This window comes from Marmota flaviventris, chromosome 2 (genome assembly GCF_047511675.1).
Source record: "Marmota flaviventris isolate mMarFla1 chromosome 2, mMarFla1.hap1, whole genome shotgun sequence".
NCBI classification, from domain to species: domain Eukaryota; kingdom Metazoa; phylum Chordata; class Mammalia; order Rodentia; family Sciuridae; genus Marmota; species Marmota flaviventris.
The window spans coordinates 124,738,431-124,764,552 of NC_092499.1; the positions used below are offsets into that span (position 1 = coordinate 124,738,431).

The 26,122-nt window shown below is 38.6% G+C and overlaps 1 protein-coding gene across 1 annotated transcript in view; it reads left to right on the forward strand.

Annotated features, from left to right (window-relative positions):
• The window catches only part of Oca2 (OCA2 melanosomal transmembrane protein), a 336,227-nt gene that overhangs the window by 123,215 nt on the left and 186,890 nt on the right, over positions 1 to 26,122 (forward strand). Inside the window, exons 13-17 of the mRNA XM_027925820.2 lie at positions 2,711 to 2,849; positions 11,800 to 11,932; positions 14,486 to 14,633; positions 20,746 to 20,803; positions 24,069 to 24,177. Coding sequence (XP_027781621.2) covers positions 2,711 to 2,849; positions 11,800 to 11,932; positions 14,486 to 14,633; positions 20,746 to 20,803; positions 24,069 to 24,177 — 587 coding nt within the window. The remainder of the gene's footprint in view (positions 1 to 2,710; positions 2,850 to 11,799; positions 11,933 to 14,485; positions 14,634 to 20,745; positions 20,804 to 24,068; positions 24,178 to 26,122) is intronic.

Sequence of the window (26,122 nt, forward strand, 5' to 3'; positions counted from 1 at the left end):
ATGAAACGGTCATTGTCTGATTCCTTGTCTGAGGGCTTGGAAGGTAGCAGGACAGACTGGGTTCACCTGAGTTAGGACTTGGCCTAATGGTACTTTGCAGGCAATTTCAGGAAAGAGACATTCAGTCTAATTCAATTCCAACTCTTAATCCCATCTACTTCAATAATTTGACATATATTGAGTGCCACAATATGTTGCCCAGAATCTTCTGCAGCTACAGGTTCAGTTCTGGCCCTTGTGTGAACCCTTTTTTCCAAAGTATAGACCTTTTGTTGTATCTACCCTGTATATTCTTTGTTTTAAAGATGGTTCTCCAGCATTTGAGCCCCAGGCTCCCAAACCTGGGTCCTCCCCAGCTTGGACCCATCATGTACTGGTACTTGGCTGGTTCTGGGGATACAGAAAGTGATAGGTAACCCTCAAAGGTCCACAGTGAGGGGAAGCACTAACATTTGTCCTGCTTAGTGATTGGGCATCTTGAATAAGTCACTTCAGCTGCATTGATCTGAGTTGCACCATCAAAGGGATTAACCTGAGCTAGCAGGATGAAAATTCTGTGAGATAATGGACCTGCTTGGACACAAAGCATGAGACAGAGAAAGTTCAGTCACTAGCAATGGGCTACTTCCAAGGCTCACGATTAATTCTGGGGGATGCTTTTGGCATTTGAAGAGTGATGTCTCTTAGAGGAGGAGTGAGTTGGGGTCTTAAATGGGGACTGCAGTATTCTGAGACTATCACTTACCTCACCACGGAGATGTGGGTTTGTACCCAGGCTCCTGCAAGTTGGCCACGTTGTGAGAGCCAAGTGCAGATGGGGACTTGGAGTGAGATAGGCTGAATTCTCAGCCTTTCTCTGTAGGATGGGGCAAAGCACCCTTTGGTACTTGGGTTGAGGGTAAATGAGAGATGGAGTGAACATATTTGAAGGGTGTGGTAAATTTTAATATACATTACTGATAATACTGAACTGTGCCTCTTAGACTCTTTAGGGCCCTAAACTGCCCTCCTCCAATCAGCATGAATCTGCTGCCCACCTCAGATTGCTGACTACATCATTTCCCAGATGCGTCAGATTCTAGTACCACTGCACTCTCCCATAGCAGCCTGGGAAAAGTGGGATTCAGGACTGAGGTCCATGGGGCACCCTTTTCCCAGCATCCTCACACAGCCTGGAGAGCCCAGGGGCTTGTTCAGCCTTTCTGGAAATTGTTTTGATCCTTGTTGCTCAGAAATTAGCTTTGTAATTTTTTAAAATCAGGGACTTCATTTTCTAGTCTGAAACCCATGTCTTTCAAGATGTGTTTCACATATCGTTGGGCTTAAGATTCATTATTTATATTATAACGTTATTCGTATTTTAGAGGAGTTGATTGCTTTCTTCTGCCTTTGTCTGGACTGAGAAGTGCTCAGTCCCTAGAGTTCAACAGCGAGGTCCATTTAGATCAGGTGCCATCTCTGTGCTCTGTCTATGAATTATTTTCTTGCTAGAAGGAGATTCTGGTAGCTTCCTCCACTGAGTGTAGCTGCTGACTTGGGTCTGATGCCCATATGTAGAGTCACTCTGAATCCTGGTGGCCAGGATCACTCCTTCTTCAGCATCCATACAGCCTCCGGGCCAGTCTGCCCTCACATCATCAGTGGAGGGGAAGGCTGTGTGGCTGGCTATGCTCTGAGCTGAGGGCAGGAGGTGGTCGGAAAACCTTCAAGTACAGCAGTACCTGTCTCAAGGAGTGAGATCCAGAGCCCAGTTACTACATGACAGAGGGAAAAGAGGATGAACAAGTTTTGGAGGATGCTGTGATGTGCTCTCTGTACTTTCTTTGAGCAATGTTTCTCATCTCTGTGCACAGCACTCACTTGAGGAGTTCTAGAATGCTGCTGGTCCAGGCTCACTCCCACGTATTGGTCTCTGCAGACCAGGCTGTAGAACTTTCAAGGATTATTTATTTATTTTGGCACTGGGGATTGAACCAGGGGCACTAAACCACTTAGCCACATCCTCAGCCCTATTTTGTATTTTATTTAGAGACAGGATCTCACTGAGTTGCTTCAGGCCTCACTAAGTTGCTGAGACTGGCTTTGAACTTGAGATCCTCGTGTCTCAGCCTCCTGAATGGTTGGAATTATAGGCATACATCACCACACCCAGCAACTTTTGAGGATTCTAAGACAATCTAGTGCAGCCATGATGGAGAACTTTCTTCTCTAGGGAAAAAGTCAGTAATCAGTAGTTAAAGGGAAGGACTGAGAGGAAACCTTGGGGTCTTAGCATCTGTGAAGGGGAGGCAGGTACAGGACTAGGTGAGCAGGCTTAGTGTGAGCACTGGTGATTTCTGCATTGACCCCTGCCCCTGACTCAGAGGGTTTTGGTGGCCAGTGCCCATCTGCCTGTGCTGGGCCTTGCCTTTCACTGGGAGCTTGCACACAGGAGACTGTGCTCCATCTAGACTTGTGGGGGTGGAGAAGGGTTACATCAGGACACTGATGGTTCAGAGGATGATGGGTTAATTCAGAAGAAATGTCATTTTCAGAATCAGCTGCAGCCCCAGGGTATTATTGTAGTTGAGTCCCCAACCCCCACACTGCCCTCTCATAAATGTGTGTGCTTTCTAGGTTTAAGCCAGTACTTTACATATATCTGGGCTTCACATGGGCCCTTTATGATGTAAATAGTGGGACTACTTTCATTTTCCTCCATTTATGATAGATTATGTGAGGTGCTCAACCTTGATCCAAGGCAAGTCCTGATTGCAGAGGTGATCTTCACAAACATTGGAGGAGCTGCCACTGCCATCGGGGACCCACCAAATGTCATTATTGTTTCCAACCAAGAATTGAGGAAGATGGTATGTACCAGTATATTAGGGTTACTTTCAATAAATGCAGAACTAAACTCACTTAGCCCTCTGACTAGTGTTTTAGAAACCTTTATTAACCTTTATTAGAAATCAAGATCCTCTGTATTACCTCTTTATAGTAAATGCTTTTAGATGTCTTGTGGGTGGGACGTAAGGAGACAGAGATGAATTGCCTTCATTCTTGATCTCCTAAGTTTTTGAAGAAATGATTGGATAACATAGTCATAATATGTTGTATTAATTACATCAATAGGAATGGAGGTTTAACTAGTATTAAGAACAAAATGGCCTGTCATCTTTTACAGGAGATATGTGATTTCCTTCTCAACTGAGGTAGATAAATTTATTGAAGAACTTAAACTTTTTTTAAGGGTCAGAATGTGAAGGCCTTAGAAGTTCTTTGAAAACCCCTATAGCTATTTTTTTCCACATTTTTAATTGGTGCATTATAGTTGTACTAAATAGATGGATTTGTTATTACATATTCATACATGCACACAATATAAGAATATAATTTGGCCAATATCATTCCCCATTATAGTTCCCCTTCCCCTCCTCTCCTCCCACCCCATGACCCCTTTCCCCTACTCTGTTGATCTCTCTGATTTTCATGAGATCCTCCCCACTTCTCTTGTCCTTTTTCCTCTGTAGCTTCCACATATGAGAGAAGACATATGACTCCTGACCTTCTAAGTTCTACTTATTTTACTTAACATAATGTTTTCAAGTTCCATCCATTTTCCTGAAAGTGACATAAATAAAAATTATAGCTAAATACAATTCTCTTTATAGCTAAATACAACTCTAATGTGTATGTATACCACATTACCTACATCTATTCATCTGTTGATGGACACCAGTTCCATAGTTGGGCTATTGTGAATTGTGTTGCTATAAATGTGGGTATGTATGTATCATTATAGTATGATGGCTTTAATTCTTAAGGATAAATACCAAAGAGTGGTATAGCTGGGTCATATGGTGTTCCATGCCTAGTCTTATATATATATAGTCAGCTATATATATATATATTTCTGACCTTCAGTTTTTATTTAAATATAGTAAACTTTTAATAGAATAAACAAAAATCCTCTACACAGCAAATATTTTACATAAATGTAACATGCATGCCTATTTCACAATTAAGCAAAATGGACTTTTAGGCACAAGATTTAAAAAATCATGAAAGAATGAGACATGAACGTAAGATAGAAATAACAGAGGCAACAGAAACATACATTACTTAACACCTCAGTTGGTCTTATCTTCCAACCTACTAATTAAGGCCTGAGTTTCAGGAATCCTATGTTCTTAACTGGAAATATCTAGTTTGGTTGTACCTAACATATATCCCCATAACAAATAATTATCTTTCAAAATAATCTAATAAATATATCATTCACACACATATGTACACACACACACACACACACATACACACACATTCTGCTGAACTATCCTCTCAAATAGGGAAGTAAGAATTTTGGGATTTTTACATAGAAAAATTAATTCTGCTACAGAAATACAACAATGAGTGGCATTATTAGAAGTCTCTAGTTCATTTGTATTACTTTTCCCTAAATCACCTTTTTACTAAGTCTTGCCATGGCTCCTCAGACACTCCTGACTTAATCTTTTCATCCTGCCTAAATGACCCACAGTAGAGATGCTTTATAGAGAAAAGGAGACTTAACAATTCAGTTAGAAACTTCAGCATGGGTATCGTACAGTCAGCTTAGTCCAAATGCCTGGGACAATTTCTTTATGTCTGTTTTCTTGGTTAGTTTTCTCTGTTTACTCCCCTACCAGCCTATAAGCACCTGAACAGCCTGTGATGACAGTCCCTGATTTTAGGGAGATCACACCAATCAGAGTTCAAGCAGGAGAAAGGTCTGTTTGAACATGCAGGGCACTTCACATGGGGTGAGGCAAGCAGAGGAAGAGTCCATGAAGATGGTGCCTACAGAACCTCAGAAGTGGGGTCTGGAATTGGGGAGAGGAGCAGGAGAGTTAGAGAAGAGAGAGGCAGGAAGAAAAAAAATCCAGTTTGACTGGCAAGAGGATACTTGTGAGAAGTCATCTGTGAGAACGTGTTCTCAAAAGAGAAAAGCTTCCTTATTCTGGCGGGTAAAGTTGGGGGTGTGGGTGGTGCAGAAGCACTGAAGGCTTTGCACAGGGAACAAAACCCAGAGCTATGCTGGAGAATCACTACACAGTGCTGGGTGGGACAGATGACAGAGGAGAGGGCAGTAGCTCAGAAAGCTTCACTCACCAAGCCCAGTGCTACATGCAAGTATTTCCCATAGAGACAAGTGTCAACATGCCCCAAACCACACAGTTCTGTATACATAAATCAAGGCTTTTGGACAAGAATATCCTCAGCAAAATATTCCAAAAAGAGGAAGTGAAAAACAATGATGGAAATTAGCAGAGGGAGGGATTACGCTAAAGAAAAATTTAATCAGAGGAGAAACCAAGTCACATAAATACCAAAAAGAAACAAAAATGACTAAAAATACAAATCATGTCTCAATAATAACCCTGAAGGTTAATGGCCTAAACTCACCAATCAAAAGACATAGACTAGCAGATTGGATCAAAATAAAAGACATAACAATATGCTGCCTCAAAAAGACTCATAGAAAAAGATATCCAGAGACTGAAGGTGAAGGGAGGGTTGGGAAAAATCATACCACTCACATGGACAGTAGAAGCAAGCATGGGGTTTCATCCTCATATCAAATAAAGTAGACTTCAAACTAAAGTCATTCAAAAAGGATAAAGAAGGACACTACATACTGCTCAAGGGAACCATACACCAACAAGACTTAACAATCATAAATATATATGCCCCAAACAATGGAGCATCTACGTTCATCAAACTCTTCTCAAGTTCAAGAGTCAAATAGGTGACAACACAATAATTTTGGGTGACTTTAACACACCTTTTCCATCACTAGATAGATTTTCCAAACAAAAGCTGAACAAAGAAAATATAGAACTCAATAGAACAATCAATAACTTAGACCTAACTGACGTATATAGAATATTTCATCCTTCAACGAGAATAATACACTTTCTTCTCAGCAGCACATGGATCCTTCTCTAAAATAGACCATATACTATGACACAAAGCAACTCCTAGCAAATATAAAAAAGTAGAGATACTACCCTGCATTCTATCAGATCATAATGGAATGAAATTAGAAATCAATGATTAAATAAGAAATAAAATCCACTCCAATGCCTGGAGATTAAATAATGTGCTATTTCATGAACAATGGGTTGCAGAAGACATTAGGGAGGAGATTAAAAAATTTTAAAGGTTAATGAGAATACAGATACAAAATATCAAAATCTCTGGGACACTATCAAAGCAGTTCTAAGAGGAAAGTTCATTGCATGGAATTCATTCCTTAAAAGAAGAAAAAGTCCACAAATATATGACTTAACACTACATCTCAAAGCCCTAGAAAAAGAAGAACAAATCAACACCAAAATCAGTAGAAGACAGGAAATAATTAAAATCAGAGCTGAAATCAATGAAATTGAAACAAAAGAAATAATTAAAAAAATATAGAACACAAAGTTGGTTCTTTGAAAAAACAAATAAAATTGTCAGACCTTTAGCCATGCTAACAAAGAGAAGGAGAGAGAAAACTTAAATCACTAACATACATGATGAAAAAGGCAACATCACAACAGACACTACAGAAATACAGAAAATAATTAGAAATTATTTTGAAAACTTGTACTCCATTCAAATAGAAAATATCGAAGGCATCAACAAATTTCTAGAGTCATATAATTTGCCCAAATTAAATCAGGATGATATACATAATTTAAAAAGATCAATTTCAAGTGACAAAATAACAGACACCATCAAAAGCCTACCAACCAAGAAAAGCCCAGGACCGGATGGATATACAGCTGAGTTCTACAAGACCTTTAAAGAAGAACTAATACAAATACTCTTCAATTTATTTCAGGAAATAGAAATACAGGCAGCACTTTCAAACTCATTCTATGAGGCCAATATCACCCTGATTCTAAAACCAGGGAAAGACACATCAAAAAAAAAAAAAAGAGAACTTCAGACCAATATTTCTAATCAATATAGATGCAAAAATTCTTAGTAAAATTCTGGCAAGTCAAATACAAAAACATATAAAAAAGATCATGCACCATGATCAAGTGGGATTCATCCCAGGGATGCAAGTTTGGTTCAACTTACGAAAACCAATAAATGTAATTCATCACATCAGTAGACTTAAAGATAGGAATCATGTGATCATCTCAATAGATGCAGAAAAAGCATTTGACAAAATACAGTACTCCTTTATGTTCAAAACACTAGAAAAATTAGGGATAACAGGAACATATCTCAACATCATAAAGGCTACCAATGCAAAGCCCCAGGCCAACATCATTCTAAATGGAGAAAAATTGAAGGCATTCCCTTTAAAAATCAGAACAAGACAGGGATGCCCTCTTTCACCACTTCTATTTAACATAGTTCTTGAAACACTGGTCAGAGCAATCAGATAGATGAAGGAAATTAAAGGGATACACATAGGAAAAGAAGAACTCAAATTGGCACTATTTGCTGATGATGTGATTCTATACCTAGAAGATCCTAAAGGTTCCACCAGAAAACTTCTAGAACTAGTAAATGAATTAATCAAAGTAGCAGGATATAAAATCAGCACCCTTAAATCAAAGGCATTTCTGTATATCAAAGATAAATCCTCAGAAATGGAAATGAGGAAAACTATCCCATTTTCAATAGCCTAAAAAAATGAAATACTTGGGAATCAACAAAAGAGGTGAAAGATCTATATAATGAAAATTACAGAACCCTAAAGAAAGAAGTCAAAGAAGACCTTATAAGCTGGAAAGATCTACCTTGCTCTTGGATAGGCATAATTAATATTATTAAAAAATGACCATACTTCCTAAAGCACTATACAGATTTAATGCAATTCTTATCAAAATCCCAATGACATTCCTCATAGAAATAGAAAAAGCAATCATGAAATTCATCTGGAAAAATAAGAGACTCAGAATAGCCAAAGCAATCCTTAGCAGGAAGAGGGAAGCAGGTGGCACCACTATACCAGACCTTAAACTATACTACAGAGCAACAGTAACAAAAACAGCATGGTATTGGCACCAAAACAGACTGGTAGACCAATGGTACAGAATGGAGGACACAGAGACTAACCCACAAAATTACAATTATCTTATATTAGACAAAGGTGCCAAAACATGCATTGGACAAAAGATAGCCTCTTCAACAAATGGTGCTGGGAAAACTGGAAATCCATTTGCAACAAAATGAAATTAAACCCCTATCTCTTATCATGCACAAAACTCAACTCAAAATGGATCAAGGACTTAGGAATAAAACCAGAGACCCTATTAGAAGAAAAAGTAGTCCCTAATCTCTATCATGTGGGATTAGGCCCCAACTTTCTTAATAAGACTCCTGTGGTGCAAGAATTAAGATCAAGGATCAATAAATGGGATGGACTCAAACTAAAAAGCTTTCTTCTCAGCAAAAGAAACAATCTGTGAGGTGAATAGAGAGCCTACATCTTGCGAGCAAATCTTTACCCCTCACACATCAGATAGAGCACTAAATCTCTAGGGTATATAAAGAACTCAAAAAGCTAAGCACCAAAAAAATGAAATAATCCAATCAATAAATGGGCCAAGGACCTGAATAGATACTTCTCAGAAGAATATATACAATTAATCAACAAATATATGAAAAAATGTTCATCATCACTAACAATTACAGAAATGCAAATCAAAACCACCCTAGGATTTCATCTCACTTCAGTTAGAATGGAAACTATTATGAAGACAAACAACAGTAAGTTTTGGCAAGGATGCAGGGAAAAAGATACGCTGGTGGTGGGACTGCAAATTGGTACAGCCAATAGAGAAAGCAGTATGGAGATTCCTTGAAAGCTGGGAATGGAACCACCATTTGATCCAGCTATTCCTCTCCTTGGTCTATACCTAAAGGACTTAAAAACAGCATACTACAGGGACACAGCCACATCAATGTTTATAGCAGCACAGTTCACAATAGCTAAACTGTGGAACCAACCTAGATACCCTTCAATAGATGAATGGATAAAAAATATGTGGCCTATATGCACAATGGAATTTTACTCAGCAACAGAATAGAATAAAATCGTGGCATTTGCAGGTAAATGGATGGAATTAGAGTAGATAATTCTAAGTGAAGTTAGCTAATCCCCAAAAACCAAATGCCGAATATTTTCTTTGATATAAGGAGACTGATTCATAGTGGGATAGGGAGAGGCACGTGGGAGGAATAGACAGACTCTAGATAGGGCACAAGGGTTGGAGGGGAAGGTAGGGGTCATAGGGTTATAAATGATGGTGGAATGTGATGATCATTATTATCCAACATACATGTATGAAGACACGGATTGATGTGAATATACTTTGTATACAACCAGAGATATGAAAAGCTGTGCTCTATATGTGTAATAAGAATTGTAATGCATTCTGTTGTCATATATAAATAATAAAATACAGAAATAAACAGAGCTGGGTTTGTGGCTCAGTAGCAGAGTGCTCTCCTACCATGTGTGAGGCACTGTGTTCGATCTTCAGCACCACATAAAAATAAAGATATTGTGTCCACATATAACTAAAAAATAAATATATTTTTTAAAAGAAGAGTCTCAAATTCATGACTTCAGAAAATTGTGTCCTTTAGCTGCTTCTGGTAGTGCTTTCCTCCATTCCACTGGGTGACAACTTTCAGTGTCATTCTGCTGGCTCTGCCTCTTTGGCCATTTCTTAGTCTCCTTCATGAGCATTTTACTCCCATACCACTCTTCAGTACCTATGGCGGATTCTTTAGTTGATGTTTTCCCCTCCTGGGCCAGTTCATCACTTCTGTGGCTTGCTGTTTCCTGCATGCTGGAAAACTTCATAGTTATTATATTACAAACACACCCACCTTCACTCTTCCAGAAGTCTTCTTATCTCCTTCAGATCCATAGGTGTCAGGACCCCTCTGCCACATGCACTGCTGGTCCCTTGCACACAGTAGGATCACACCAATCACTCCTGTCTGTCACCATATTCATTCCTATGGTATCTATGTTCTCTCCTTACTGTGTTCTCCAGCCCTGAGAACTCCTCTGTCCTGGGCAACCAGACTAGATTCTGTTTCCAAAATGCACTGTGTGTATTTTACTAACACACTCAGTAGATTCAGCTTAACAATTCATAAGCTTTTCACTTAGAAGAGTTTTCACTGGGTTTTTACCTTGGAATAATTCAAGAAACCACTTTGGCTTGAACCATCCCTTACGACCCAGTGGACTCTTGACTAGTCACATAGCTAACCGGATAGCATAGTGCCTAGGAAACAGTATTGCTTGACTGGGAATCCTTTAGCTACATCCTCATAATTTTATGTAGCTTATAAAGTAAGGCATATTCTACTCTGTTTTCCACAGGGTCCTCTATTGGTTGTTTCACATGCTTCAATGTTTGACCACTAATCCATTAAATGAGGATTTGTGGAAAACTGCAAAGAAAATGACTGAGTGGAGCCCCAAACAAAACCATACAGAATAATGTAGAAGCAGAAGCAGTACCATGCAAGAAGAAAGGGCTGCAGTTAAACACCGTATTGATGTAGTGTGACAGGAGATGGTTTTGTTACTGGGAACATTAAAGAGAAGTATCTAGGAAATTATAGAGATCTGCAGTAGCAGCAGGGGGGCCCAGATACATGCACCTAATAAGCTTAGTGAAAACATTTGCATCCCATTGTACATTGCTTTTGCTTGTATTACTTCTTAAAAATATCAGTTTGAATTTTTTTCTGTTTTGTATTGCTTGATAAATTCACCCATTCCACAACTCTAGTAGCAATCAAATACCTCCACTCAGTGCTGTGTAATTTTGCTGTGGATGTATTGCTTGGACCTCTTTAGTTCTTGGGTTTTGTTTTTTTTCATTTATCTACCCAGTTTTTCTTTAAATGCCCCACCATTTCTAAAGCAGCAAAACTTCATAGTTATTATATTCCAAACAGACCCAGAATTACAAGGGGTACAAAGATCTATGTTTTCCTGGGCCATTTCCATGAAACAGAATTAACAGTTACATTTCATGACCCAGTTGGGCATAAAGATAACTATCTTAATATTGTGTTTTAAATAATTTTCTCTGACCCAAAAGTTCATTTTTTTTTACTTCTGATTTTAGAGGAAATTAGAACATTTTCATGAGTACCTTAAAGTATTATTTTCAAGCTGATATCTGGAGTATGAATGCTGTAGATAAACACAAAGTTCAAGGTCATGGTCAACATCTGACCATGGTGCATCCCCCACGGGCAGGCCAGAGGAAGCAAGCAGAGGGCACTTGCCTAGGACCCCTGTGACTGGTCCTCATGCTCTGGGCAGCCTTTGATGCTGACCAGGGAGGAAAGACTGTGCTTTCCAGCCCTGAGGACTCTCTCCTTCAAATCAATGGCAAGAACTTTAGTGAAATGCTTTAAAAACCCAATGTACCTTTAAAATGGTGAATACTGTTAGTCACATTGTTTAATGTTTACTCACATTCAGTCTTTTTACACCTGAAACTGGAAGCCAAGGTTGGAATTAGATATGTTAGCTTGTTTTATTTTTTCCCTCCTAAGATGGTTTTTTATACATGTAAGAATTATTAGTTCAACATGAAAGAAAAAAACCTTGACTGTTTCAAACTCATGGTGAGGCATCTGTATTTTTCCTTGGTTTTTGTGCAGAGTTCCCAGAGGTCCTGATGTTCCCTACAATCTCTGGTCTTGGCCCTCCATGGACCCTGATGTGGGGAGCTGCCACCAGTGCAGAGGAAAGGGCATTTCCACCCATTTCCCCTTTTATCTTTCCAGGGCCTGGACTTCGCCAGATTCACGGCACACATGTTTGTTGGGATTTGCCTTGTTCTTCTGGTCTCATTCCCACTCCTCAGACTCCTGTACTGGAACAAAAAGCTTTATAACAAGGAGCCCAGTGAGATCGTTGGTAGGTATAAGCCTCAGAGTTCATATGATTATTTTTCCCAGGGGAAATTCTTACAAAGAGGTCAGAGCTGCCATCCCATGTAAAACATGAGGGAAGTGTCTCTTGTTGGGACCCTGTGTGCTCAAGATCAGAGACTGTGCATATCTGCCTCCCTTCTCCCGCACAAAATCTCTCTCAGCTAAATCACTTCAGAATTCCTGTTTAATTCCACAGTTAGAAAACAAAAGTGCTACCTGAACATTGATGATGGGCTGAGCAGAATAGGGCCGGTAGAGCTTTGGATTTGATGGTCTGGAAAGTAGGTAGGCTCTGAGCGTGCATGGGTGGAGTTGAGGCTGCTTCTGAGGACACACCAGCATAAGAGAGCCCAGGGGACCTAGAAGGCCAGCATCACCAGTGCAACGCTGGCTCCCAATCTCTGCTTCTCTAAATACAAAGACATGGATGAAACTCCCAGCCTGCATCCATGGGCTGCCTCCAGAGTGGCACCATGTAGACATGTAAGCTTTTCAAAGCTGATTAGTTGCTTCAGAAAGTACCCTTCACTGTGATGACTTTAAAGAGATGCTGGAATGTCTCTGGCATTTATGGATGGGTTTTTAATGATACCTTTCATCTGATGAGGTTCAGAGCATTAGATGAAACCCAGGCACCATCTGAACTTATGCTGAAGCCATTCCACAGCTCCGTCTCTCTTTTCCTATCCCAATGTGGAGTTTCGTGTTCAAAGTTTCGGGAAGGCTCGTTCATTGCTTTCTCCTCCTCCTATTCTTCCCCATCTTTTTATGTTATCAAAACCTCATAGGAGGTTTGATGAGGTGTGAGTCTTTTCAGAAGGAAAGCATGGATCCACTTCTCTGAAGAAGCCTTTGAATTACACCCAAGTTCATTTTATTTTAGAAAGCTGTGGTGCATCTTTGTAAGGCTGAAACTCAAAACCAAGCACTGGCTGATGTTGTCTCAGTGCTCCCGTTCTCCCTGGGTCTCTCTATTGAGTCTTGGCAGCCTTCATTTATAGTCTGTTTCTCTGACAAACGTCTCTGTTTTCTCAGCAGTGCAGCAGGTCTGCCACATGGTAGGTGATCAGCACTTGTGTACCAAATAGAGGGGGCGTAAAAGGTAGTGTTTTCTTTATTGGTTGAGTTCACAGTGATTGTACTGCTGTGTCTTGTCTCCACCTGAAATAGGCTGTCAGGAGCTCCAGCCCCTGCTTTGGTCTTTTAATTTAATTCTTGTGACGTATATCGTATGGTGCATTGCACATAATGTAGTTTGGATCTGGAATTATCCCCTGAGGTCCCTGTGTTGAAGACATAGTCCCTAGGGAGGCACTACTGGGATGGGTGGAACCTTTAGGAGGTGGGACTAGCTGGAGGGAGTTAGGTCCCTGGGGACATGCTCATGAAGTGGATGTTGGGATCTGCAGGCCTTCCTCTCTCTGTCTGCTTCCTGGCTACCATGAGGTGAGCAGCTTCCTCTACCATACACTCCTGCTGTGATGTGCTGCTTCACTCTACCCCAAAGCAGTGCCAACTGACTATAGACTGAAACCTCTCAAACTTTGAGTCAAAATAAACCTTTTCTCCTCTTGAGTTATTAATCTCAGCTATTTTGTTTTAGTGACAAAAAACTGACTGAGTGGTGAATGAAAACAGTGCCTTTTTCTTATTCTCTTAGTGATTATTTTGAGAATTTTGTATAGCATTTTAAATTGTAAAGTAGAGGTAAGCTTTCATGAAGTTCTTTAATATCTTAGGCAATGAATCATCTCTCTTTTCTCTCTCAGAAGCTTCTGAATTCACTTTTGGATGAAAATTCTGCTCATCTACTGATGTCAGCATTTCATCAGGCTACTTCTCCCTTTCCTGGGTAACAGACTTGAGCTCAGTGAGGGACTGATTGGGAATGAGGGCTATTCCCAACTCCTCTCTCTTCCCAAATGTCCTGCTGGCCCTGAAAGCCACTGCCTGAGAACAACCCTTGTGCTTCTGATTTTCACTAGGCCTGTTTCTGAAGTCAGTCAAAGAATGGGCACTTGGCTTTGTTCATTTTCTGTTACTGTTACTGAATACTACAGACTGGACAAGCTCTAAGGCATAGAGTTATTTTTAGCTTATTGTCCAGGAGGCTGGGAAGTCTGAAGCACAACCTGACATCTGGTGAAGGCCTTCTCGCTATGTCATCACATGGCAGAGGGCATCTCCTGGTGCATGAATTTTGGAGGAGACAAACCACATTCAAATCAGAACAGCAATGTATAGATTTTGGCTAAAAGTGGGTCCTGCAAGAAGGGGTTAGTGTTGCTGGGCATTAGGTTTGATGTGTCTGTTTAAGATAGGAATTTATTTGTCACCAGAGAGTTGAAATTGTTCTACTTCACTTCCATGATCATTTTAAAAAGTGAGCCTTGTCACCTGGTTTCATTATAGTAACTAACGTGCTGAGAAGCTTCTGCTTTGGGCTGAGCCTGGGAAACCTGAACATTATGAGTGTGTTGTGAGCACTGACTTCCCAGGTTGTGGGAAACTCAATTTTGCCTTACTTTCTCTGCAGAACTGAAGCACGAGATTCACGTGTGGCGCCTGACAGCGCAGCGCATCAGCCCAGCCAGCCGTGAGGAGACGGCCGTGCGTGGCCTGCTGCTGCAGAAGGTGCTGGCACTGGAGCACCTGCTGGCCCGAAAGCTGCACACCTTCAATAGGTATCAAGCTGGGTCCTGCTCAGATTTACAGAAGCAGTTCTTGTGTTTAATGGTTGTGCTTAATGGTGGAATTGTATAAGCAACATACTCCACTACCATCCAGATGTCACATAAAATACAAATCAAGTGAATTAAAATTGTTATTCCAAGCATTTGTGCATTATAAACTGGTGACACTAACTGAGCAAATATGCAACTTTTAGGCGCCATTCATTGAGCTAAGCCTTTTATGGTGCACAACTTTATCTAATTCCCACCTAGCTCTGTGGGGTTAATGTTAGTTCAGTTTAGGGATGAAATAAGCAGAGGCTCAGAGAGTTTGGGCAACTTACCTATGGTTATGTAGCTCAGAAAGAGTGACACTGGGAATTGAACTTACATTCTCAGCCACATTTTATAATTTCCCCACATTTTAATTGTTGTATGATAAAAATCAAAACCAATTAATGTAACAAACTAATCTTACAACAGATTCTCTCAGCAGTTGATTTTCAAGCATTTCAAAGAATACAAATATCCTAATCAATTCATTTCTTAATATTATTTATTTATATTTTTATTTTTAGTGCATTATAATTATACATAATAGTTGGGTTCATCTTGACATATTCATAAATGCATATAACATAGTTTCTCCATTTCAATCCCCAGAATTATCCTTCCTCTCTTCTTTATTTTATTGGTCTTCCTTCTATTTACGTTTTAATTGGTGCATTATAATTATATATAAAATTGCAATGCATGGTGATATATTCATATATATGCATGACATGTTTTGATCAACTTTATTCTGCTTTGAAATGATCAAACCCCCATCACCCAATACTTGCTGTCAGCCAAGGAAGAGGCAGAGCTCAGCCTATAAACTCCTCTAACAAGTTGGGCTGGTTTGGGTCAGAGCTCAGAACAAATAAATAGTATAATAATTGTGTCATATATACTCCTCATATTCAAAATTATGGAAAGAAATGTCTTCATTTAAAAAGTCTCAGCAAGAAGAAAACTGAATTTAAAATATATTGTGATTGCATTAGCTGCTATAGATAGTAATTTTTAAAATATATATTTTAATTGTTGAATTTATTTATTTATATGTGGTGCTGAGAATTGAACCCAGTGCCTCACATATGTTAGGAAAGCGCTCTACCACTGAGCTACAACCCCAGCCCTGTATGTAGTAATTTCCAGTGTCTTCCCTCATGTGTTTTTTCAGAATTCTAATTTTACACTTTTTTTGGTCAATTAATTGGATCCTTTCTCAATAACTTATTCTTTTTCATCTTCATTCCCTTTCATTCTCCTCTATCCTTCTTTCTCATCTCATTTTATCGTCTGCCTCTCTTCCCTCCCCACCCCCTTTTTTTCTGTTTTCTATTTCCTTTATCTTTTTTTTTGCCTGCTTCCAACACAACTTACTATAAAGGATGCTATCATTGATGCTTAACCTTCTAGCCTATTCTTTATTATTTCTCATTCACTTTTCTCATTGATTAGTAGAGTTGTGGAGATGATTAGTAATAAGTTTTCAAATGTATGCTATTAAGTTATCATTATGACTGGCTGTTGCTTTATCCTCTTGAAGTAGTACTGGGTATTGAACTTAGCACCTTGATTATGCCAATTGGATGTTTTGAAAATAGTATAAACTCCCAGCTCAGGGTAGATTGTAAAGAAGTAACTGCTCACTAAAAGACACTTACATAATAGAAAAAGAGGAATCTATGACAATGGATGTACATACAAAAAAAAAATTTGAAAACACAAAAAAATAAACCCCTAAGATATCTCCCCAAATTTTTAACCCCCAAACTACAGATTGAAATGGATGAAATCTTGAACAAAGCATTCAAAAAATTGATTATTAAAATGGTTAATGATTTTAAACAAGATCTAAGGAATGAATTAGGGGAGAAAATATAGGCTGTGAAAAAGTATTTTAATAAAGAGATAGAGGTCCTGAGAAAGAAGCAAACAAAAGTCATTCAATAAATCAAATGAAAAATTCAGTTGAAAAAATTTCTAGATTAGATTAGATGAAGAAAAAGCAGAATTTCGGAGCTTGAAGACAAGATGGTCAGCCTTGAACATTTAGACAATATTAAAGGGAAAAAAAGGAAAGAAAACTATGATCAGAACAGACAAGATATCTGGGTCAATATTGAGAGACCAAACTAAAGACTCATAGACTTTGAGAAAGAAGTAGAAATACAGGTTAATGATATTGAAATAATTTTTGCAAAAATTATCCAAACCTTAGGAAGAAGATGGACATCTAAAAATTGGAGGCATTTAAAACCTCAGACAAGATCAGAAAAGAACCTCTCCATGACACATTATCATTAAAATGCCAACACTACAAATCAAAGAAAGGATTTTAAAGGCTATAGGAGAGATATGACAGGTCAAATTTAGAGGAAAAAGAATCAAAGTAATACAGGATTTCTCAGTATAAACCCTAAAGTTCAAGAGGACTTGGAATGATACATTTCAAGCACTGAAAATCAGTAACTCCCAACTAAGATTGCTATATCTATTAAAGCTATTCTTCAAAATCAAATAAGAAATAAAATCTTCCAGTGTGAGTATAAACTAAAGGAATTCATGACTACTGAGCCAGCATTGCAGAAGATACTTAAAGAAATCCTACATACAGAAATATAAGATAATAACAACAAAGACAGCTTGGAAAAGAATAAATCTAATTAAAACAGTATATAAGCAGATTAAAATTAGGATTTAATAAAATATTAGAAATAAATCAATAAATCAATAAATTAAATAAATTTAATAAAATTATTAGAAATAAATCAAGGTAGCAGGCAATAATAAACACCTCTCTATAATAACACTGAATGTTAATGGTCTTGATACTATAACTAAAAGATGTGTACTGTAGAGTGGATTAAAAAACAAGATCCAACAATATGTTGTCTGTAAGAAACAAACTCATAGGAAAAACACCCACAGGTTGCAAGTGAAAAGCTGAAAAATGATATTCCATGCAAATGGAACCCCAAAGAAAGCAGGAGTATGTACTCTCATATCCAACAAAACAGACTTCAAGCCAAAATGAGTTACAGGGGACGAAGAAGGTCACAACATACTGCTAGAGGGAATGATACAACATGGAGACATAAAGATAGCAAATATTCATGCTCCAAACTTCAGTACAACTACATAAACAAACACTACTAAACATAAAGTCTCAGATAGATCCCAATACAATAATACTGGGTGATTTCAATACTTTCTTTCACCAGTAGATAGGTCATCCAGATATAAAATCAGCAACAATACTTCAAATCTAAAACATACTATAAATCAAAAGGACTTAACAGACATCTACAGAGTATTTCATCCAACAACAGGTGAATATACTATCTTCTTAGCTGCTTGTGGATCATATTTTAGGTTACAAAGCAAGTCTTAGTAAATGCGAAAAGTCAATATAACTCCTTGAATTTTATTAGCTCATAATGGAATAAAACTAGAAATGAAGAAAAACAAGAAAAATAGAAAGCAAGAAAAATTACAGAAACTATATTAGTATGCAGAGATTGAACAATACACTTTTTAATAATGAATGGGCCAGCAAAGAAATCAGGGAAGAAATGTAAAAATTCTTGGAATAAAATGAGAATAAAGATGCAACATATCAGAATCTCCTGGATGCTGTGAACGCAGTTATAAGAGGAAAGTTTACAGCTATGAGTGCCTAGATTAAAAAAAAGAAAATAAAAAAGATCCCCAATAAATAACCCAATGATGCACCTCAAACACAGAAAAACAGGAAAAAAATGAATTCCAAAACTGCTGGAAGGGAGGAAACAATAAATATCAAAGCCAAAGTTAGTGAAGTAAACAAAAAACAATCCAAAGAATCAATGAATGAAGAGTTGGTTCTTTGAAAAGATAAACAAGATTGATAAGACCTTAGTCAAACTAACCAAAAGAAAAGGGGAAAAGGAGATATTACAACAGAAATCTATGAAATCCAGAGGACAACTATTTTGAAAACATATTCCAACAAATTGGAAAATCTGAAAGATATTGATAAATTTCTAGACACCTATTATCTACCAAAACTGAACAAAGAAGACAAAGAAAACCTACTAAAGAGATGGATAACAAATAATACAATTGAAACAGTAATAAAAAACCTTTCCAATAAAGAAAATCCCAGGCCCAGAGGGATTCACAGCTGAATTAAATGGGCAAATGAACTAAAGAGAGGTTTCTCAAAACAAGTAGTACAAATGGCTAACAAATACATGAAAAAAATGTTCAACATCTCAAGCAATTAGGGAAATGCAAATCAAAAAACTACACAGAGATTTCATCTCACTCCAGTCAGAATGGCTGCAATCAGGAATACTAATAATATACAAATAATAATAAACACTAGTGAGGATGTGGGTAAAAAGAATGCTTATACACTGTTGGTGGGATTGTCAATTAGTATAACCACTGTGGAAATCAGTTGGAGGTTCCTCAAAAGAGTAGGAATGGAACCACTGCATGACACTGCTATCCCCCTCCTTGGTCTTTATCTAAAATAATTAAAGTCAGCAAACTATAGTGTTACATGCACACGCATGTTCATAGCAGTACAATTCACAGTAGCCAAGTTATGGAACTAGCCTAGGTGTCTGTCAATGGATGAATGATAAAGAAAATGTGGCATATATACACCATTTATCTAGCTATAAAGAGTAATGAAATTATGTTATTTGCAAGAAAATGAATGGATGCTTCAGAGCATTATCTTAAGTAACATAAGCCAGACTCAGAATATTAAGGGCCATGTATTTTCTCTTTTATGTGGAAGCTAGACAGGAAAGAGGGGGGAAAAGGGTCTCATGAAAATAGAAGGAAGACCAAGTAGACTAGAAGAAGGGACTCAGGGAGAAGGCTGGGGAACTGGCAAATGAAATTGACCAAATCATGTTTTATATATATATATATAAATTGGGCCATAATGAATCCTACTAATGTGCATAATTATTATGCACCGATGAAAATATTTCAAAACTTTTCTCAGAATAATTCACTTGGTTCTGCTTTGGTTTCCCTGCGGACCCTACTGGCTGCATGCTCAGCCTCTCTTTAGTGCTCACTTGTGATGTGTACATGCTCAGTAAAGTGTCATTCTCCACTGTGCAGCATCTTCCCTTTGATTGGTGTCAGAAAAAAATAACCAAAAAAAAAAAAAGGTAAACTGAGTTGGAAAAGTTAAAAGGAAAGGTAAGTGGGTTCAAACAAGGGAGCCTCAACAAGAGAAGAGGGTACCATGAGAGAAGGAAGGAAGCAGGCATACAATTACTTCAAAACTGAGCTACTCTTGGTAAAATTACCATTAAAGCAAGTGCTGTTTCTTTTGTCTCTTTTCCCTTTAGTTGTAAAAGCTGGTTGTAAACTGTGTCCCTGTTTTGGAAATGGAAACCATTCAGAAGCAGAGAAACTAGTGGACTGCAGGTTCCACATCTCTGCATCCAACCAACAACTGATTGAAAGCATTTGAAAAGAAAAATCATGACTCTACTGCACATGTACAGAGTGTTTTTCCTTGTTATCATTATTCCTTAAAGAAAATAGTAAATAATTATTTACATTGTATTAGGTATAAGTAATCTAGAGATGATTTAAAGTATATGGGAGGATTGTAGCTAAGTTAAATGCAAATACGACACTGTTTAATATTGAGGGACTTGAGCACCCCTGGGTTTTATTACTCTTAGGTGGGGTGTTAGAATCAATCTCTTGGGGATACTGAGGGTTGACTACATATAAAGAAGAAAATAAAGGTGGCTACAGTCATTGCCTTGGTCACACATTGGCACATTTTGTTCACGACATTTCCTACACTTGCTGACTCACATTCACTCATGTCATTAAACACTCAGATCTTGATATATATGATTTTTCTTTGAAAATATAGAGTGAGTTTCTTACCTAATTGAAAAAAATCAAGTGTTCCGGTCACTTCCAAGACTAGTCTTATCCCTTAGAAAGCTGTTCCAGGCTCCACAGCAAATGTCCAGGCTCCCAGTGTTGTCAATCTCCTTGTTCCATATAACCAGGGAAATAATGAGCCTGTCCTTTTCTCTTTTAGACAAATCTCACAGGAAGACAAAAACTGGGAGACCAATATTCAGGAGCTTCAAAAAAAGGTATCTCCTTTGCTTTCTTCAGATATTTCCAATTTGATTTACCTGTTGTAGAAGAAGGTGATTAATGTTTCTTTTAAAAATTGATTACTATTTTAAATTTTTAATTGATACATTCTAATTTTAGGAGGTTGTGAGGTCCAATGTGAAGTCTGGACACCTGTGCACATTGTGCAGTGACGGAGTCAGAGTCATTAACTTATTCATCACCTCAGGCATTTATCGTTTTTTGTGGTGAAACATTCCAAAATCTTCTTTTTACCTCACATGAAGTAATGACTGGAAGCCATTGTTCTTTTTATTCCTGCAGTTGTACATAAGATGTCATTTATTTCTACAATTAATGAGGAAAAACATTTTCCAGACATGACAGGAAATGGAAATGTCACAATTTTTATGTCTGGGAAGATGTACTTCAGGCATACCCTTGAGCAATATCCTGAGTCTGGCTCATAGAGCTGGGCCTGTGGCTCACAGTCCCTCTCCTGGCCCTGAAAAGCAGGCTTCCAGATTGCCAGAGAGGAGCTGGCAGCGAGACCATGTTGGGCAATATTGAATATTTTTAAGAACAAACACTGGATGTGTGTGTGTGTGTGTGTGTGTGTGTGTGTGTGTGTCCTGCTGTACGAGTTTGACTTTTGGGGGCAGAATTCATTCAAAAATATTTTTGGGGCTGGGGTTGTGGCTCATGGTAGAGTGCTTGCCTTGCACATGTCAGGTACTGGGTTCAATCCTCAGCATCACAAAATAAATAAATAAATAAATAAAATAATGATATTGTGCCCATCCACAACTAAAAATAAAAGAATCTAAAAACAATAATTTTTTTTTTGCTCACTTTCCTGCTATGGTGGACTTCCTCCCCACCTGTGGACAGGTAGGGCTTCCCGCCCAGCCAAGAGCATTCACAATCACTGTACCTCAGGGAAATTTCCAATCCAAGTAGGTTGTTTTCTAGGAAGAGGTTGGGTGCCCACTCTCTAATTGTGATAGGAATACTTGTGCTTAGGATATTTAGACATTGGGGTTCTGCTGGGTAGTGTATTCTTTAGGCAATTTGGTCTGTGAGCTCTCTTCACATTCTCTTTTCCTTGTAGATGGTTAGTGTTAGAAAAGAAGGGTGTAGCTATGACCCTTTGAGTACCCAGGGTTTTAAGACCTTGCTGCCTTGCTGGACTGCATTGCTTTTGTCCTGTGTACCTGGTGGACAAGAATTGAAGATTGATGGGAAAATAGGCCAGGGGCTTGGCAATATCCCTGAATTGCAAATGAGAATTCTTGCTGAAATAATTCTAGATAGCCAAAACGAGATTGACACCCAGTAGAACACTCAAAAGAAACCTCTACCTCCACCATCTGAATGACATGGGAACGTTCTTTGACGTGCTGCTCCTCCATCTCTCATCTTTGAATGGGCTGTGGTAGTACTAACTTTCTCTGGTTAGTGTGACTCAGGGAGGCTTTGTGGTCCTCTCTGAAGCTGGTGAGGACCAGTGTTGCTCTCCTCTGAGCAATTTCTTTTTTTTTTTTTTTTGATATCCCCTACCTCCTAATTCTTGATCACAGAGTCATGTAGCAAAATTGGGCTTCTTAGAAGTGGGAGGGGAAGATGAGAGGAGTAGGACATGATGTGGGCCTTTGCAGTGGGCAGGGGAACAGGGCAGGTGCTCAGCAGGCAGTCTCACCCGCTGAGTGAGGGCAGCACCTCTGGCCTGTGTCCAGGGGACCAGGGGCTACAGCCAGAGCTGCTGTCCATGAAGGGTGTGCTTGTGTTTTTGATGACAGCAGCTTTACCTGTGACCAGAGAAATTCAGAATCCTCTATCTCTACTTCTACCTCTTTCTCTATATATCTTCATGTCTATATATATCTATATCCACATGTCTCTATATATCTGAATCTATATTTATATGTCTATCTTATCTATCTATATCTATCCATATTTATAGATCTCTGTGCATATCTATTTCTATATGTCTATATCTATCTGTATCTAAATCTAGATATAGACATCTAAAACTATGTATATCTATAAATATATTGATATCCATAATCAGAGATGCCTACAGTTGGCCCTCTTTTTCTGTGGGTTCTACATTTGTAGATTGAACCAAATCAAGATTGAAGGTATTTGAAAAGTATTATATCAGTATTAAACATGTACAGAATTTCCCCCCAATCATTAGTCCCTAAACAATACAGTATAACAACTATTTACATAACATTTATATTGTGTTAGGTTTTATCATTAATCTAGAGATTATTTAAAGTATGTGGAAGAGTGTGTGAAGGTTTTGTACACATAAAGGACTTGGGCATTGAAGATTTTGGTATCTCTGGGTCCTGAAACCAATCGCTCATGGATATCAAGGGATGCCTATAAATCTATCTAAATCCAGATGTATGTTAGACAGCTGTACAGATGTGCTGGGCCATTCTTAAGAAAGGACTCTGTGTGGTTGTCAGTTCACACCTGGTTTCACACAAGGGACTGGGTTAGCAGTACAGGCTGCCCACCTCACATGCTCCTCATTCCTGACCCCACAAAGCCATGGCCCATATAACTCAATACCTCTCAGGGACTCATAGGAAATAGCACCCCAACTGCCTTATGGCTCTGAGGTTAATGAAGTCACTACAGAGAACCGTGTGCTATAAACCCCTGCAAGACTGGGCAGATCCCTCAGGTGTCATCCCACTGATAAGGGGCATCACCTGTATTCCACAGACCTTGTAAGTGTTACATGAATGAACACAGCAAAGCCTTATGCAGGAGTTATAGTATTTCAAGAACATGTTAAGCTTATTGCCATGAGCTTTGATTAAAAAAAAAAAAAAAAAGAAAGTCAAGCTAAAACACAGGGACCACACAGGCATCTGTGGAAATGTATTTGATAGGGAAAGGTCCCTGGAGATTAGCTGTCATTTCCCCAATGGCTTTCTGTTGTCTCACCCAACACCTGGGTGGATACTTCTAATGACTGAATACTCATGTTATATTAAAAAGCTTTGTAGTCCAGTGTTTGGTAAAAAGACTATACTGCAGATTGGTGGTGCTTATTTTTCCACAAAGATTTTGAATGCTGTAATCCAGAATCTTTTCAGTTCTTCTTGTAACACATTGCCTTGTTATCTTCTTTCAAGTTCAAGATGTTTTATTTTTCATCAGGAGACATTTGGAGTAATTCAAGTCACGTAGGATCATGGACACATTGCAGGAATCAGAAGATTGTACCAAGTAAATGTGTTGTGTTTTTCTCTCTCACAGCACAGGATATCAGACAGGATTCTGCTTGTCAAATGCTTGATGGTGCTGGGATTTGTTATCTTCATGTTCTTTCTCAATTCATTTGTCCCTGGTATTCATCTTGATCTTGGTGAGTCTAATTTTTTTTTTTTTTGCAAACTTTTGTTGATAGGCTTTGCAATGGATATCGTGGTCTGAATGGGGAGGTTTCAAAGCATGTTCCCAGGTACCTACAAGCAGTTGTGTTTAGTGAGGATGCCAGCCTTAACACTAGAAGGGATGTAGAATTGGTACTGTCGTTTCTATCACACTTGGTAACAACATGTTGAAACAGTTCCCAGAGGAGACAGGAAAGCCAGTCCTGCCTTCCCTGCAGCTTGTCATGACAATTAAATAGGAAACTGTTTGTGAAAGGCCTGGAGAATTGCAAGAGCCTTGCACAGATTCACTCTCCTTATCTGACTGAGAATCTGTTTTACCCACGCAGCAAAACACATTTTCCCACTTCTTCCCTTTGTTTCTCTTTCCTCATTTTGGCCAGACTTTAGCTCTTAGCCAACTCTTTCTCTAGCCCTATGTCAAGGTTGGGGCCTTCCCCATGGGTGCCAGGATTCTTTCAGGTTGGGCTTACCTTGGTAACTCCCAGAACCCCTCCACTTTCCATAAACCTTTTTATTGAGATCACAGAGATCTCCTTTGGTGCAATTATTTTTTTTAAAAAAACCATCATTTTCATGGCAGTATAGATTTATGAAAATATAAATTTGAGATGGTGTCAGGGAGTGTTTTTAAATCAAAGCTTTACCCATGGTTTTCCTTCAGAAATGAGCTCTGCTAGTATATTTGAGTCATATTATTTTTACCTTAATTCTTTAAAAATAAGAACTTAATCTTCTACAACTTTTAAAGAATATAACTGTGGTAGGAGGCAAAGCTTGCTAACTTTGTAAAATAGATGGTTAATGCAATTTTAATGTTATGGTTTGGATGTGAGATGTCTCCCGCAAAACTCACATGTGAGACAAGAAGATTCAGAGGAAAAATGATTGGGTTGTGAGAATCAACCCAATCAGTGAGTTAATCCCCTGAAAGTGATTAACTGAGTGGTAACTGAAGAGGTAGGGTGTGGCTGGAGGAGGTGGGAATTGGGGCGTGGCTTTGGGTGTATCTATGTTTCTGGCAAGTGGAATCTCTCTGCTTCTTGATGATGTGAGCTGCTCCCCCCCCCCCCCCCCCCCCCCCCCCCGCCATACTCTCCCGCCATGATGTCCTGCCTCATCTTAAGCCTCAAGGAATGGAGCTGGCCTTCTATGGACTAAGACCTCTGAAACCGTGAGCCCTCAAATAAACTTTTCCTCCTCTACAATTGTTCTGGTTGGGTCTTTTAGTCACAACAGCAAAAAGGCTGACTAAAACATTTAGTTATTTCCGTCACATCATTGCTTCTTGGGCTCCTGGGTACACTAGAAATCTTTAGGTTGTAATTTGGTTTCCCCTGTTTTCTGTAAAAGAGCCACGTTCTTAGACTCTCAGACTTAGCACATGGTGCACATGCATTTGGCTCAGTGTCCAGCTTTACATCACGTGTCTATGAGCCCTTGGAATTGATTTCTCTAAATAAACTCAGACCCAACTTGTCAGGTGGCCTGGGCTTGGTTCCGAGCCCACAGGTGTTCTTTGTCCACACCTGAAAGCTGATCCACACAAGGTCTCAATGAGGTAATGAAGAATGCCAAAGCTAGGGTGGGAACAGTGTCATGAATTTCAGTTGTTTTTTTGATGAATTTTATCTAGAAATTGTTTCAGTGTAATTACTTTAAATTATACCCAAGGCATAATATAATTTTGACTTTATGAACCTTTAATCGCCACAAGCATGTTAAGTGGTCACCACTGGTAATTAAACAAGTACAATGAAACTGGTGTTTCCAGAGCAGAGGGGTTCCATTAGTGAATTCTTTTGGGTGTTCACAGATTATTTTGTTTCTAATTTTACTTGAGATTCTTCTTGAAATAAGCACAGCAGGCATTTGAAAAATAAAAGTATATGAAAACTTACATGCAATTTTGTTAGC